Genomic DNA, 13,143 nt, shown 5'->3' on the forward strand with positions numbered 1-13,143 from the left:
TAATGCATTCTGGTCATGGATCAATGTGCATATGTATAAATAAATGCAATGCATAAACAAGATGAATAACTAGAACTCTCGGAGTGACATAAGGCCGTACTACCTCTGAAGAACTTCTTTTGAGCTAACATCATCAACATGCGTAATCTCAAGACCCGTGAACAGAAGGAATAATCATAAAAGAGGCACAGGAACATCAAAGATTAGAGTACTCCTAATGCTTCTAAGAGCAGAGTAATATGGAAATCTGTTCATACGTTCGTTCGTTCATATCATAAGGATCATCCAAAATGAAAGAAGGGGCAACCTTAACATACCTTAACATCTCCTTAATCTCATAACGTTCTCCTTCCATATTCGCAAAGTCTACATTCAAAAGGATCGTACTAAGGTTAAGCCTGGAAACACTCTTAAGTCAAAACTAGCATAATTTAATGCATTAGCGAAATTTGGGCAGCATTTCCCCTATTTAATCAACATCCACTATATCGTAAAATAGCTCCCAATAAACAATAACATTATCATCCATTCCATAATCAAGAGACTTCATTTAATGCCGAAAACTCCTTTTCATAATCAATACATAACAACAATTCCAACACAATCCTATATCCACTCGTGTACCACCCTTCCTCATCATCATAATTAGCATTCATAACAAGATTATACTTAAAACACTCCAACAATTACAACTCAAGTCAATTCATTACTCATAACATCATCAAACCCACGTTTGGACTTCCTCTTTTGCTTTCTTTCTCTCAATCAAGTTATTCAACAACTAGACATTCTTAATAACATGGACACAAGTATTAAAACTCACCTTAATCACACAAGAGAAAGCTTTGAATCGAAGCATCCACTTGAGTGAAACCCCAACTTTAACACCAAAGAAAATCTTGAGTTCTACAAACCCTAGTGAGCCTTTCAATACTTGAATCTCTTGATTCTTGGTATTTGATCTATGATCTCTCTTGGGTTTATGTGGATATGCTTGGAGGAAGGTTCTAGAGCTTTTAAGACTTAGGTAAATGTAGGAAACGAAATAAATGAACAAGGGTCGTCCATATATAAAAAAGAAAAAAAACTGGCCCGACCTGATTATACAGCCATTTATATGGTCCGTACAATTTATACGGTTCGTATAAATGGACCGTATAATCCCACTAGGGGTTTAAACTTCTCTAGAATGGTTCTACGGACCATTATACGAGCCATATAAATTATACGGTCCGTATAAATGGCCGTACAATCCATATTTTCCCAAAATTTATTCTCGTCGATTCATTCAACCTCCAATCCTTATGGAACCTTATTGACACTTGCATAACACTTCATTAACCATCTAAGTGGCCCTATAGCTCCCTCTCAAGACATTAATAAACAAATTATTGCTCACTTGTTGTGAAACCTTCCCAAACATGATTTACATTACACTTCCTTCGACGAACTTAGTTTCGCTGATTCAAATGACTTCAAAATCTTATGGTACGCACTTAAAATCATCAAATACTCTCATTAATCTCATAAGGACTTCATGTTCACGTAAATATCGCGTTGGTATAATCACAATGCAACAGTCCGAACCTCCGAGATGTAACACCGGCCCACGAAATGACATAGTCAGGAAGATGTTATACTCCTAAAGATTTGGCCCAGGGGGCGCCTCGCAAAGAAGGGAATCAAAAGAGAGCAATTACCGAAGGCAAGGCAGAAACGTTTTGGTGCCGAATGGTGCCGAAAGAATACTCCATTGTGGAGCACTTAAATTAAACACTAGCCCAGATCTCTGTACTAGCAATCCTGCTAAGTTCACCCCCAGTACTGTTTGGCTTTAATGAAGGTATTAGAAGAGGCCCACATCCCAGCCCGGACAAGTAGTGAAACTTTGGTAGAAATGGTCACCCATGTCATGGAGGAACACCAAATGTCCTTCACTGAGAAAGAGTTGCCCAAGAAAGGCACGGATCACAACAAAGCGCTGCATATCACTTTTATGTACCGCAATAAATTAGTCACTCGGGTTCAAGTTGACAATGAGGCTAGCTCAATATTTTCCCGGAGTCTACTCTAGTTCAGTTGGGTTATGACCTCAGGAAGGTTAGTCAGAACCACATTAACATACGGGCATTTGATGGAGGTCGATGTGAGTTGTTCCATCTTCCCTCCATCAGCCTTTAAAGTTTGTCTGGGATGGGCACAAGGTGGTGATTTACAGAGAAGGCAGCATTTATAATTACCTAGACAATTTTGTGCCTGTCATCAAAGCGGTACCAAAGGGAACAGACTTCCATGTGACAAAGTTGGTGGAAGAATCCCATAAGATAGACTCCACAGAGGCTCCCATGCCTGCACTCTACAAGATGATTGCATCGACTATGCTGCAGAATTGGTTCGAACCCGGGAAAGGTTTGGGAAAGAATCTACATGGCATCATAGAGCCAATACCCATTCCTCAGGATAATTTTCTCTTTGGGCTCGGTTATATCCCAACTAAGGATGAGGTAACTAGCAAGAAGAAGAGAGATGTTGCGGAACTCCGCAAGCCTATTCCAGATCTGTACCAGTCATTTCCAAATAGAATACCTATGCCAAACAATGCTGACGTAAAAGAAGGGATAAGGACGCTATTTCGAGAGAAATATTGTTCAGTGATATTGGAAGAGTGTGCAGAAGCGTCCACTATCCGAGATGTTGATCTGGGTGAGCAACTGTCCAACTGGACCTCTACCCTGCTTTTGGCTCTTCGGCAGAGAAATGATGAATTTATCTCAAAAGAAAAAGAAGGCGAGAATCGGCCGAGGCCCGATTGCTCACCCTTTTGCACTTTATTTACATCGTGATGTTTTCAAAAACGGAAATGGCTCGGCATTGATCCGAGCCAGGACCACAGTTTGTACTTTTATCGAATTAATGAAGCCTCGAGTTATAAGAAAATGTTTTTTATGTTTGCTGTTTGCATGCATGTTTACACTAACCTCACTTTGCCTAGGTTTTTCAGTAATAAAAACAATAAACCAAACCTAAGTGTCATGACATGTTGTGAAACGAATGAGTCGGGCGGTATAGGGAAGGAAGAGCATGAGGAATATGACGAGGAAATGATGCTACTTGAGGGTCTTTTAGAGGAGGTAGAAAAGTTGTAGAATAAGTAGAAGCCGAATATGGACGAACCAAAAGCAATCAACCTAGGTGACGAAGAGAATATCAGAGAAACTAAGGTAAGTGCACACCTAGAGGCACCTCAGAAAGAGGAGTTGATTAGTTTGTTAAAAGAATATATGGACATTTTTGCATGGTCATACGCTGACATGCCAGGATTAAGCACTAGTGTAGCGTCCCACCGATTGCCCATCAATGCGGATTTCACCCTCGTGAAACAAAAAACCCGACAGTTCAACCCAGATCTCAGTATTAGCATTAAGGACGAGGTGGAGAAATAAGTTAAATCAGGAGTGGTAGAAGTGACCTCGTACCCTACATCGTTAGCCAACATAGTACCACTGCCCAAAAGGGATGGAAAGATACGGATATGTGTGGATTACCGAGATTTCAACCGAGCAGGTCCCAAAGATAACTTTCCACTCTAAAACATCCATATACTCATTAACAACTGTGCCAAGCATGAGCTATAATCATTTGTGGATTGTTTTGCCAGTTATTATCAAATCCTAATGGACAAAGCGGATGCGAAAAAGACAACCTTCATTACTTCATGGGGAGTGTACTTCTATAGGGTAATGCTATTCGGTCTTAAAAATGCCGACGCAACCTACATGAGAGCTATGACCACTATCTTTCACAACATGATCCATAGAGAGATTGAAGTATACGTGAACGATGTCTTCATCAAGTAAAGGAAAAGTTCAGAGCATACCATATATTTGAGGAAGTTCTTTGAGAGACTCTGAAAGTTTAATTTGAAACTAAACTCGGCCAAATGTGCGTTCGGAGTACCCGCAGGAAAATTACTGGATTCATAGTCAGCTGAAGGGGAATAGAGTTAGATCTGGTCAGGATTAAAGCAATTCAAGAATTACCTTCTCCCATACCAAGAAAGAAGTCATGAGCTTCCTAGGAAGACAGAATTATATTAGACAATTCATAGCCTAGTCTACTATCATTGTAGAGCCTATACTTAAGCTCCTGAAGAAAGACACACCCATAAAATGGACGGAGGAATCAAAGAAGCTTTCGATACCATCAAGAGGTATTTGTCCAACCTACCAATTTTGGTGCCTCCCAGGCCCAGGAGCCCACTTTTGTTGTACCTGTCAGTATCAGAAAATGCCTTTGGGTGCGTGTTAGGAAAACAAGACGAAACATGGAAAAACGAGCATGCTATCTACTACCTAAGTAAGAAATTCACTACCTGTGAAGCAAGATATACAGTGGTGGAAAAGACTTGTTGCGCCTTAACATGGGTGGCCCAGAAATTGAGGCATTACTTGTCATCATATACTACCCACCTCATATCCAAGATAGATCCATTGAGGCATATCTTCCGTCAGCCCATGCCCATCGAGAAATTGGCCAAATTGCAAATCCTACTAAGTGAATTCGACATTGTGTACATAGCACAAAAAGCTATTAAAGACAAGCTCTGGCCGATCTATTAACTGAAAGTCTAGTGGATGAGGATCTTGAACCCTTTTGAACTCTTTTCCCCGACGAAAGGGTATTAGCCATAGAAGAAGAAGAAGTGGAGCCCTACACAGGATGGAGATTGTTCTTTGACGGGGCGGTCAACTACAAGGGTTCCGAAATTAGAGCGATTCTGATATCAGAAACGGGGCAACACTACCCAATGGCTGTAAAGCTTAAATTCTGCTATACCAATAACATAGCTGAGTACGAGGCCTGCATCCTAGGCCTCAGGATGGCACTAGAGATGAACATCAATGAATTACTGGTCATAAGAGACTCCAACTTTCTGATCCATCAAGTGCAGGGCGAATGGGCCACTAAGAATGAAAAAATCTTGCCATATGTGAACTTGGCACGGAGGTTGTGTAAGAAGTTCAAAAAGATTGAGTACCGGTATATCCCAAGAGCTCAGATAGAGTTTGCCGATGCATTGGCCATGATAGCATCAATGATCCGGTACCTCGAAAGCATTCATATTGACCCACCAGAGATAAGCTTGAAAGAAGAGCATGCCTACTATTCCCACGTGGAAGGAGAGCCGGATGGTAAACCATGGTACGATGGCATTAAGATGTATCTGGAGAAGTGGGAATATCACGAAGGCATCACAACTGGGCAAAAGAAAACCATTAGAAGGATGGCCAATGATTTCTTCCTAAACAAGGAAGTACTATACAAAAGGGCACCGGATTTGGGTTTGTACTGTGCAAAAGGACACCGGATTTGGGTTTATTCTGATGTGTGGACGCCATTGAAGCCACGAAAGTCTTGAAAGAAGTGCATGCTGGGACTTATGGGCCTAATAAGAATGGATTTGTGCTAACCAAGAAAATCCTTCGGGCAGGATATTACTGGATGATAATGGAGCGCGATGGCTGCAAGTTTGTGCAGAAGTGCCATTAATGTCAAATTCATGGCGATTTGATCAAGCTCCCGCCGAGAGAGCTCAATGCTATGAGTTCATCATGGCCCTTTGTGGCATGGGATATGGACATCATTGGACCCATAAAACCTGCCGCTTCAAATGGGCATCATTTCATTTTATTCACCATTGACTACATCACTTAATGGATGGAGGTAACATCACATAAGTCAGTAACGAAGAAAGTAGTAGCCGACTTTGTATAAAACAACATTATATGCCAATTCTTCATACCCGAATCCATCATAACGGATAATGGGGCAAATTTGAATAGCCACTTGATGAAGGATGTCTGTTAGCAATTCAATATTACTCATCAGAACTCAATAACTTACCGGCCACAAATGAATGGAGTCGTAGAAGCAGCCAACAAGAATATCAAGAGAATATGGAGGAAGATGATGGATAACAACAAAGGTTGGCATGAGAAATTGCCGTATGATTTATTAGGGTACCATACCACAACCCAAACTTTGACAGGGGAAACTCCTTACCTACTTGTTTATGGTACTGAGGCAGTCATACCTGTCGAGATCGAGATACTATCACTAAGAATCATTCAAGAGCCGGAATTAGACAATACAGATTGGGTCCGAACTCAATACGACCAATTGGTTCTAATCGATGAAAGGAGGATGGTTGTTGTATACCACGGTCAACTATACAAACAGAGGATAGCGCGAGCCTTTAACAAATGAGTCAGAGATCGACTTTTTCAAATAGGACAAATGGTGCTCAAAAGAAATTTCCCGCACCAGGGCAAGTACATAGGGAAATTTTCTCTCAACTAGCAAGGCCCTTATGTGGTTCGCAAAGTACTCTCCGGAAGAGCGGTAGTACTAGCTGAAACGGACGGGCAAGAGTGGCCCAAGCTAATTAATTCAGACGCAATCAAATGCTACTACGCTTAAGGACACGCCTTTTCAATTGTAATGGTATAATTTTCTTGTAACCGTTATTTTATTTGTTTGTATAAGCTATTCCTTTGCTTGTAATCGTTTGTAATAGATAGGAAAAAACAAAACAACTTTCTTTATTATGAACTATGCAATGACCTGATTTCCCCACAATGGGATATGTAGGAAGTCCATTTGGGACCCGATCGCATTATTAGTAAAAATCAAAACTCATTTATTTTTATTCCAAGCTACATTCGACCTGATTCCTGCTGCGTCAGGATTCGTAGGCTCTCTTTGAGCTCGGTTGCACTAAAAAAACCCAAGAAAGCCTCAAAAATAGGAATTCAAGGAGGATGCAGATCTGGCACAAGGAGATTGCCACACATGCCTAACTGGGGCAAAATTGTTGAGAGGGTCTCAAAAATTTGCGCTGCTAGCACGTCACAAGAATCAAACAACCCAGAGTCTCAAACTGGGGTAGAAATTTTGAGAGAACCTTTCCCTCAAAATTTCCTACACTTAACGATTCGGCACGAGAGTGCACCAGCCAAGATAAACCTAAACTAGGGCAGAATTTTTGAGAGGGTCTCAAAAATTCCGCACAAGGAAATAAAGAAGCCTCAGTCAACAAGCAACAGAGAAAGGATTTTTTCTCATTCGAAAGCGCATATCATGACAATTAGTTTTAAAATGATGCATTTTGTTTTCATAAGTAATAACTTTTGATTAACATTGACAAAAATGATTTTCTTGCATGACTGAAATAAATTCATCTTTCGAATGTCGAACCCAAAGGGATATGAGTCCAGGAAAGGCAGCAAAGTCAAAAGATGCAGCCAAATTCAGCAATACAAATCAACTTTAATAGGAAACTAACCCTTTGCTAATGCAAGTTCCCAGGTCGTCAGGAGGACGACCCATTTCTCTAACTTTGTTTCATGTGCAGGTAAAAACGGTTCACCAAAAGAGATTAGGGCCACCGCCAGAAACATGTTTTTGAAAAGTGTCAGGCCACAAGGGCTATGTAAGGATATGAATGCCATAAGGGTGAATATCTAGCCACGAGGGATCACAAGAGGACATGAACACCATAAGGGAAAAATATGCAGCCACAAGGGCTGCCACGAATAACCAAAATGCCACAAGGGTGAACATCTGACCATGAGGGTCACAGCCAACATAAAAGCGAAAGAAAGATAATTTAGCTGAAGGGGCCATATTTGTCACTTTTTATTTGCCATGAGGGCCATTCGTACTTCTTATTTTCCATGATGGCCATTCATATTTTTATTTGCCATGAGGGCCATACATATTTTTATTTGCCATGAGGGCCATACATATTTTTATTTTCCATGAGGGCCATACATATTTGCCATGAGGGCCATACATATTTGCCATGAGGGCCACTCATATTTTCATTTTCCATGAGGGTCATTAAAACTTTTTATTTGTCGTGAGGGCCATTCATACTTTTTATTTTCCATGAGGGTCATTCATATTTTATTTTCCATTAGGGCCATTCATTTTGCCATGAGGGCCATTCATACAACATGTCGAGAGAGCCATTTCATACAAACATGCCGAGAAGGCCATTCATACAAACACTGCTAAGAGGGTCATTCATAGAAACATTGCCAAGAGGGTCATTCATACAAACACTGCCAAAAGGGTCATTCATACAAATACTACAAAGAGGGTCATTCATACAAATACTGCCAAGAGAGACATTTCATATAAGCATGTCGATAGGGCCATTTCATACAAACATGCCAAGAGGGCCATTTCATACAAACATGCCGAGAGGGCCATCTCATACAAACTGCCAATAGGGCCATCATTCATACAATAATCAGACGTAATAAGAGGGTTAAAGCCATGTAAATCCGCTCAGATGACCGCAGTCTTCGCTCTGAAGGTGAAGATGATGTAAATTCGGCCAGATGGCCACAGTATTCGTCATCAAAATCAATCACAGCATTACTTAGCCGATGGGAACAGATTGGAAACCGCCAAATGGAGCAGGCTGGTAAAATCAGATCCAGATACATGCGGAGCAAACGTGAAATTTTTCCTTATACAGCCGATCGAGATAGGGTGCCCATAAAAGTCAAGCTCTCCGACCAGGACTTGAATGATCGCTCCTGTTACACCTCAGAAAAATCCTCCATTGTTGCCAAAGTGAATGGACCCGCGAGGAGTACGAGTATACGATATTTTCATGAGTAAGAAATGACATTTGATGGCCCTAAGTAATATTCCAAAGGCAATTCCAATAAGAGATAGGTTATGCTCCATAATGACTAATTATAGGTTCTGAAAATGTGGAAAGTTGCAGATTTGCATTTTGGCCAGTTGAACGTAGAATGAAATACGGACCGTAAAGTGGTATACGGCCCGTAAACTGCCATGTCGTATTTTGGCTTCCAAAACATCAACTTTCTGCCAAATGATCAAATGGCTAAATACGACTTGGAATACGGACCGTAAACTGAAATACGGCCCGTAAACTGCGATCGTAAATCACCTTGACCTCCAACATACCTTTATGGTTTTGATATGCTTAAATACGACCACGAAATACGGCCCGTAAACTGGAATACGGACCGTAAACTAGATTTACGACCACTGTGCACTTTCGACGACTGTTCATTTCAAATCAGATTTTGGGTTATTAAAAAGGGGACCAAGGTTATTATTTCATTTCCACACTTTACCCCTTCTCTCTAAAACATATCTCTACATTTATTCCACAAAAATTCAAGGATTAATAATGAGCAACAACATAAACTAAGTGAATCAAGAGTAAGAAAACCCATCAAAGCTCATACAAGTCAAGAAATCTCATTTGGGATAAACTAGAGTTTTGCTCAAGTGGAGTATTATCAACCAAAGCTTGTTCCTACCACATCTAAGGTAAGATTTATGATGTTTCTATGTTGTTTAAGGTATCTAAGAGTTGAAATACTTGGATTGTAGAGAGGTATGGCAAAATGGGTCGTGAATGTGGAATAGTGCCATTTGGAGTAATAGTTTGAATTGAGTTATGAGTCTTGATGTATTGCGATGTAAATATGTTATCAATGATGTTGAGAACATGAGATGAGAAATGTACGTGAATGGACATAGTCGTGTGTTATAGCCATGGATATGGGTGATTGAAGGTAAACTAAGAAATGTGGATAATGTGGATGAACAATGACTATGGTTACGGTATTGAGAATGTATTATTGACATTTAGAAGTTGATATACATTCTGGAGGAATGTCGTATAAATAGAGGAGATGCTGTCCGATTTTCTCTAGTTTTAGTCATATATACTAACTATCGATTCTAATGATAATATGATTTTAATGAAGGTAGAAACGCTAGCGTTGGAGGAGAACGCGCAAGTGTAAAATAGTTGAACGGAAAAGGTATGTAAGGCTAACCCTTTTTTCATAAGTCATGGTTCTTTGACCAAATATCTAAATTTTCTATAAGACTATAATATTCTTCAAATGATTGATCTTCCGAGCTAGTAAGCTCACGATTCTTGATACGCCACGATCATACAAGGTTCCTCGTATGACGAGTAAGCCTATAAAGATATGTATGATGAATGAGGATAAAAGTAATAATGATATTGATGACGACTATAATGGTAATAGCGATGATGATAGTAATGATAACAGTAAAGATGCTTATGAGCTATATGTATGTATGCCCTTGTATGGCTACTATGAAACACCGAACTTATATGGCCGGGTAGTATATGTATAGATGTATATGTATGTATGTTTACGTAACGCGCGCACACCACTGCAGTTGGGTATGGATGCCACTGAGCCTTGGTAGGGCCAGGTATGTGTAATATTGAGCCTTGGTTGGCCAGGTATGTATGATCACCGAGCCTAGCCATGGTCGGGTATGCGAAACACCGAACCTTCAGGGTCGGGTATGTTATGTAAATGCTGTGTATATGATATGATTATGTATATAATACAAATACGAGTATGAATATGAATATGATACGATATGAATGTGAATAAAGGCATGTATATGAACACGAGTACAAATATGGAACGGATATGATTTGGATGTAAGTATCAAAATACGCATTAGAATTGGGAAATCTTGTGCAAGGCAAGTAAGTGCCTATGACGATGTTATCACCATCTCCCATCTTGTGCTATTTTCCTATGTTGTTCATTATGCTTCTATATTGATATTGACTATGCTTTACATATTCAGTACATTCTTCGTACGGACATCCTTTTGTTTGTGGACGTTGCGTCATGCCCGCAAGTACACAGGGAGACAGGCTTGATCCATAGCCACATTCTTCGAGACTACATAGTAGAGCTCCACTTCATTCGGAGCTATAACTTTTGGGTACTTATTCTTTTGTGTACATAATTATGGGCATAGCGGGGTCCTGTCCCGCTTATGTGATATGTTATACTCTCCTTAGAGGCTCGTAGACATGTGTATATGGTTAGAGATGTCTGGCCTATATTTTGTGTATAATTTTGATAGCCTTGTCGGCTCATGTATATTGATGTGGCACAGATGCCAATGATGATATAAAGACATTGTTGTCCAATGGGACTAGCGTGATGAATGAATAGAAGTATGTTAAATTATGTGGCTCACCTAGACATAAGTATAAGTGTAAGCCAAGGGGTGCCCAGGTGGGCCAGCACCGGGCGCTCGTCGCGGCCCTCTAGACGGATCGTGACAAAAGTGGTATCAGAGCAGTTTAGTCCTTGGGCGTGTCTACGAGCCGTGTCTAGTAGAGTCTTGGTTATGGGTGTATTGCGCGCCACACTTATAAAGAAAAAGCTGCGGACATTTTAGGAATGAATGACCTTCTTTCTCCATAAGAATCGTGCGATAGAGCAATGATATAAGAAATTCTTGATCCTTAACCGTGTGTTGTGTATTTCAGAAATGCCTATAAAGAGAAAGGCTACAGCAGCCCAAAAGGGCAAGACGGTGGCGAAAAAGCAGGCTGAAAGAGCACCGCCATCGGTAGTAGAGGAAACTGAGTCCTAGAGTGCGGCTCAATCTCAGTCCTCCCGATCAGTACCTATATTAGGGAGGCGTGAGGGAGCCTCAACCCCAGCTCTAGCACCTCCAGCTCCTCCACCGGATGCTTCAGGCCAAGATGTGAAAGAGGCCATCAATTTGCTGACTCAATTGGTTGCGGCCCAGACTCAGAGACAATGTTCAGGGCAAGGTGATAGGGCTGTTAGCGCAAGGGCCCGTGATTTCATTACTTTAAACCCTCCGGAATTCTTTGGGTCAAAGTCGGAGGAGGACCCTCAGGATTTTATTGATGGTATGTTAAGGACGCTTCGTTTGATACATGCTTCGGACACCGGGTCGGTGGAGTTAGCATCGTATAGATTGAGAGATGTCTCGATCCAATGGTATACGGCTTGGATGGCTTGCACCTCTCCCAGTATGGCAAGAGTTTGTTGATGCTTTCTTCCGACATTACATGCCTCCAAAAGTTCGGCGAGCTATAGCCGATAAGTTCTTAAATTTGAGGCAAGGTAGCATGAGTGCTCTAGAGTATAGTCTCCACTTCAATTCTTTGGATAGGTATGCTTCGGCCATGGTAGCGGATATGGGCGACCGGGTACACCGATTTGTGAAGGGCCTAGGGCCACATTTGATGAACAGATGCTTGATTGCGTCCCTTCAGAACAACATGGACATTGCACGCATTAAAGCTCAAGCTCAGAACTTAGAAGAAAGTTTACAACAGCATAGAAGTGAATGCGAGCAAGATAGGGGTCATGGCAAGAGGGCCAGATCTTCAGGTCCAATGAGTGAGTTCAGAGGTGGGCACAGGCAGAAGCTTCCCAGGCATTCAGGCTATTCTATGACTAGTGCACCTCCACGGTTTCCAGGCCAGAGATTCGATAGATCTACTCGTTTCGGGCTGAGTCAGAGTTTTTCAGGGTCCCAGTTCAGAGGCGATTTGGGTCAGGCAAGGCCACCCGTACCATGATGTTCCCAGTGTGGGAAGTCGCATTGGGGTCAATGCCGATTGGGTTTAGAGGGTTGCTAATCATGTGGTCGACCGGGCCATATTATGCGTGATTACCCCTCGATTCATGGCAGAGGTAGGACCCAGCCTTCAGGGTCGGTAGCCGGGTCTTCGTCTTCTATGCGCCCTATGGGGCCAGGTTCACATGCGCCAGTCGGCCATGGTAGAGGCAGAGGGAGAGTTCCCAATTCTAGCGGTCCTCAGTACCGTGTTTATGCTTTGGCTGGACGCCAAGATCTTGAGTCTTCTCCTGACGTCGTCACAGGTATATTATCGGTATTCTCTCATGATTTATATTCCTTGATTGATCCGGTTTCCACATTGTCATATGTTACTCCATATATTGCGAGTCGATTTAGAGTCAAGCCGGAGTCGATTAAACCTTTTGAGGTGTCTACACCCGTGGGTGAATCGGTAATAGCTAGCCGAGTATATAGAAATTGTGTAATTGTGATTTGTGATCGTCGTACCATGATCGACTTGCATGAGTTAGAAATGGTGGATTTTGATGTTATTATGGGCATGTATTGGTTGGCTTCTTGTTATGCCAATGTTGATTGTAGAATGAAAATGGTTCGTTTCCAATTTCCGGGAGAACCAGTCCTAGAATGGAAAGGGAATACGGCGTCACCAAAAGG

The 13,143-nt window shown here is 41.5% G+C and overlaps 1 protein-coding gene across 1 annotated transcript; it reads left to right on the forward strand.

The window, feature by feature from the left end:
- The first annotated feature begins 4,807 nt into the window (after window positions 1–4,807).
- On the forward strand, window positions 4,808–5,419 carry LOC132612345 (uncharacterized). The gene has a single exon (XM_060326632.1). It carries the CDS (start codon window positions 4,808–4,810, stop codon window positions 5,417–5,419), a length of 612 nt encoding a protein of 203 aa, XP_060182615.1.
- Window positions 5,420–13,143: the final 7,724 nt, after the last annotated feature.

The sequence above is a fragment of the Lycium barbarum genome, chromosome 1, assembly GCF_019175385.1.
Source record: "Lycium barbarum isolate Lr01 chromosome 1, ASM1917538v2, whole genome shotgun sequence".
NCBI classification, from domain to species: domain Eukaryota; kingdom Viridiplantae; phylum Streptophyta; class Magnoliopsida; order Solanales; family Solanaceae; genus Lycium; species Lycium barbarum.